Genomic DNA, 4,064 nt, shown 5'->3' on the forward strand with positions numbered 1-4,064 from the left:
TTAATACAAGAGGACTTGGTAGGTGACTACATCAATTAATACGCATGTGAAAAAGCTTAAACAACAAAAATATGTTTATTCTAGATCAAATATAATTGTTAAATGTTATGCATGGTTGAAGCATTACTATTCATAATAAAACAAGTTATAATTTAGAGATATTAACTTATAAAGAAGAGATATTAAGTCATCATAATGAGACATTAAGTCATGATACTGAAATACCATGTCAAAATTATGAGCTACAAAGTCAAAATAGTTAGAAACTAGGTCATAAAAATGAGATTCTATCTCATTAATTTGAATAACCAATTTTTAAATTTCAACTTTATTTTTTAATTCTTCAACATTATATTTACCTTTTCTTTTGGTGAAAATTGGCGTCAAAAATTAGGAACCGCTTTTGAGTGTAGTTTGGAGGACTCAAAATAATCACCTCATTCATCACATTTTCTGTAATTGCAGACTATAATGTCCCGCATGTAACACAGATTGAGATTGAAAGACATTTTTAGTCGCTCCAGATTTTTCAAGTACCAACTATAAACGGTAGATGGCAGAAACATAAGAATCCACACTGGACCACTAAATGTAGAGTGAGAGAAAAAGACTGGTTCCAGCAAGGGATTGTGGGTAATGGTGTCCCTTGAGTGAATGTTTCTCTCACGCAGCTTCTGTTGACAACTACATATCCCATAAGTCTTTTCTTACACCGTCACAGTCGGTTCCGGATGTTTTGATCCTGCAAAGACAGGCTGTTACAGGTGAGAGAAGAACTCTATCAGCTTTTGTCATTTCAAGCTGGAGTGTTTTTTATTTCATATCTTTAAATATTTTATAATTCGATACCAACGTAATGGCTTCACTGGTTGGCTTTAAAACGTCAACGGAAAGAGCAAATATAAGTCCTAACCGTTCAGTAAACGTATACTAAGCGTACATGGTTTCCGATTGAACATCGACTGAGTCTTATTTTACTAGTGTGTTTTTACGAAAAGGTTACGCTGACATCAGTTGAACGTAATGTTGGGTTTTTCAGTATAAATGAACATCATCACAAATGGTTTTGTGATGCGAACATCATCACAAACCATTCGAAAATTCTGACTGTCAGAGGTTAAGAAAAAAATTGCTCGAAGATGGCTTTGGTATTTCTGTAAGTCATGTAAAACGTTGATAATTGATGAGGCGTTGACACATTGTAAGCAAAATATAAACTGCATTAAACCAGCCTATTTTAGACACACGACTCACAAACCCGAAGGGACGGCAGTTACTAACTAAAACGAAAAGAAAAGGAACCTGTAAGGTTCAAGGATGCTTCCCTCCCACTATCACACAACAAAAACCTGAAAACAACCGCAGTATGTGTGTAAGAGCATGACACATGCCTTTATTTGTTTATTGCAGTAATATGGCTCATGATACCCTGTGTCTTTCATTCTGTGCCAGAAACACTACATGATGGATTATCCAGAAGACTTTAACCAGCTGGAGCTTCTGAACACACACGGGCACCTCATCCCCCGGGGGGCGAGCAGCCTGTGGACAGGAAGCAAGGATGAGGATGAGGAGGCAGACGAGGAGGAGGGGGAGCACAGTGAGGAGTGGTTTCTAGAAAAAGAAGAAACTCTTAAAGACAAACCCTCCGAGCTCTTTTTGTGGGCGGCAGAAAATAATCGAGTAAGTAATGTTTTGTTCTCCGAACTTAGCAGCACTTATCAGAGTGGAGCTGCTCTAATAGACACATTAACAAGCCAACACCAAGTAGATACAAAAACAACATCTGATGCTAAGGTGTCTGAATACCCAGTGCATCAGAGCGAGGAGCTGCCATGACTGCTGGTTCCGAAGAATATCTCTATAACTGCCTTCACAGCTTATTTTAACACTGAGAGGGTTGTTCAGTGAGACCATGGAAAAAAGTGCCCTGATTTTTTTTCTGTAGATTTGACCTTTAAAAAAGAAGCAAATTAGGGGCTCTGATTCTCTGTTAAACTCATGTGGAGTTATAAATTCTCCACAGCCAAGGGTGACATTTTAAGGTGTCTTCTGTTTCATCTGACCAACAGTCTACTATCTGTTCTGAGCTTCAGCTCCAGCTTTAGATAAGCAGTTTAGTTCCCAAACTGAATGATATGTGATACAACACATGAATTTATTTAAAAAGTAGAACATATCTTTAGATATTGGGATAAGTCTTTCTAGTCTTGATGCTTAACCTTTCTCTTATTTCCTTCAGCTTTCTACGATTCACAACTTGTTGGCTACTGATCCCTCCCTTGTACACTGCTGCGATGAGGATGCTTACACTCCACTGCACCGTGCAGCATACAGTGGCCATGTTGAAGTGGTTGCAGCACTGCTTACCGCTGGTTCAAAGGTTAACCCTCGCACCATAGATGGCTGGACGCCCCTTCACAGCGCCTGCCGCTGGAGTCGTGTCACTGTAGCGAGCCTTCTCCTGCAGCATGGGGCAGAGCTGAACGCTCAGACTAACGGTGGGCTTACACCACTACACCTGGCGGCCTCCCATGCCAGCTCCATAAAAACAGACTCTGCTCACACTTTAGAGCTGCTCCTATCACAACGACACCTGAAGCCTAACCTTCGTAGCAGCAGTGGGGAGACGGCCAGTGAGGTGGCCCATCGTAGTGGACCTCATTACTTCCTGTTTGAGATGGTGGAAGACTGTGTGTGTGCAGTTCCCAGCTCCAGAATTTAAACTGGTGTACACATATAAACATGAACCCATAAACTGTATTCATATAAAAAATACACTGATAACATTTTGAGCAGAATGTGAAAATTTCCTCACATTGAGGCACACAAAAAAGCCTTTTTTGGACATCTTGAATCTGTCATTCTTACTTACTAAGTCATTATGGGCAGGTAACTGTGACATTTTCCCGTCTGTGTCCTGACAGACTGGCTGACTCAGAGAATCTCATTATTTGGATGTCAGCACAGAGGGACGATCAGTCAAGCCCTGTTAACAATTTTCTGTTCAATTATGAAGAAAGGAGCCACTAGCAAGACCAGAAAAGTCTCTGTGAAATGGTTCTCATTAAAGAACACAGGATGAAAATGAACATGTCCACTCCTCCCCTGACTTTTTCTTTTTCCAAAGCTAACACCTTAGAAAAAACACATCTGAACCACTGCACAACACACCAACATTTCTCTCCAAGGGTAAAATATTTCCTGAAGGTATTTTCTTTTCTTTTTTCTGAGAAGGCAAAGGTTACTGCAGTTCAAAGGGTGGTATAAGGCTTTCAGGAGTGATGGCAATTGTCAGTGGTCATCAGATCTTTTCTACACATCTCCCTGGAACTGGTAGTAAACCTTTTACTTTAACTTTGATATCAATTTTAAAGCCATTCAAGGCTGAACTTCAAAACATCACAATGTACATACTTGACGTTAGTAACATATCATCACCTGTTTTTTTTAGTGGAAGACCTATTTCCCTTTTCAGATTGGCCAGACAGAAGTTTTTCAGGATGTGACATTAGAACTTTTGGGAGTAATGTACGACTCACCTGAGCCTGTAACAAGCTGATGCGACACAAGGATTTGATAAATGATTCTTTTTTTACTCTGACACTGACTGCTTTTCTGCCAGCTGTCGAGTCCTATAAGGACTTTTCAACTCTGTTTAAATGTGCAATCATGAGCCACAATTTAAAACAAGACCACCAGCACCAAAATGCTGTTTACAGTAGCCATGGTCTAGACCTGATTGCTTCATTGCATGTAGAAGTCTCTAGAACATCACTACGCTGTCTGACTAAGTTTAGCATTGAGAAGAGAGATCTGTGTTTTCCTCTGCTGAAAAGGATTTCTTGAGTTTATTCTGTAGTGGACACTGGATCTGGACTGACAAAAAGAAAAAGAACAGAAGAGCAGAGGAAAGCTAAAATATAGGGAGTGATAGAGCACAGGTTAAAACGGGTTAAGCTGTTATAGCCCACAAGGGGCAGTTATCCTGCAGTGGTCTGTTCAAACCTGAGAGCCTATCAATAAAATGAAGAGTGAGGTTACATTAGCTCTGCTTGGTGAGG

General features: G+C 40.0%; 1 protein-coding gene across 1 annotated transcript; it reads left to right on the plus strand.

Moving 5' to 3' along the window:
• The first annotated feature begins 696 nt into the window (after positions 1 to 696).
• Positions 697 to 3,730, plus strand: ankrd49 (ankyrin repeat domain 49). Its single transcript, XM_074695296.1, has 3 exons — positions 697 to 764; positions 1,453 to 1,683; positions 2,243 to 3,730. The coding sequence occupies exons 2-3, from the start codon at positions 1,462 to 1,464 to the stop codon at positions 2,723 to 2,725; spliced, it is 705 nt and encodes a 234-aa protein (XP_074551397.1). The 5' UTR covers positions 697 to 764; positions 1,453 to 1,461; the 3' UTR covers positions 2,726 to 3,730.
• Positions 3,731 to 4,064: the final 334 nt, after the last annotated feature.

This window comes from Halichoeres trimaculatus, unplaced genomic scaffold (genome assembly GCF_033239565.1).
Source record: "Halichoeres trimaculatus isolate MK-OKI-2021-1 unplaced genomic scaffold, fHalTri1.1 fHalTri1_scaffold_2, whole genome shotgun sequence".
Classification (NCBI taxonomy): Eukaryota; Metazoa; Chordata; class Actinopteri; order Labriformes; family Labridae; genus Halichoeres; species Halichoeres trimaculatus.

Bases quoted from the DNA above. Each gene is read 5' to 3' on its own strand.
- ankrd49 (XM_074695296.1), top strand. From the start codon at position 1,462: ATGATGGATTATCCAGAAGACTTTAACCAGCTGGAGCTTCTGAACACA. The intron at 1,684-2,242 runs GTAAGTAATGTT...TATTTCCTTCAG, and splicing joins GGGCGGCAGAAAATAATCGA to CTTTCTACGATTCACAACTT.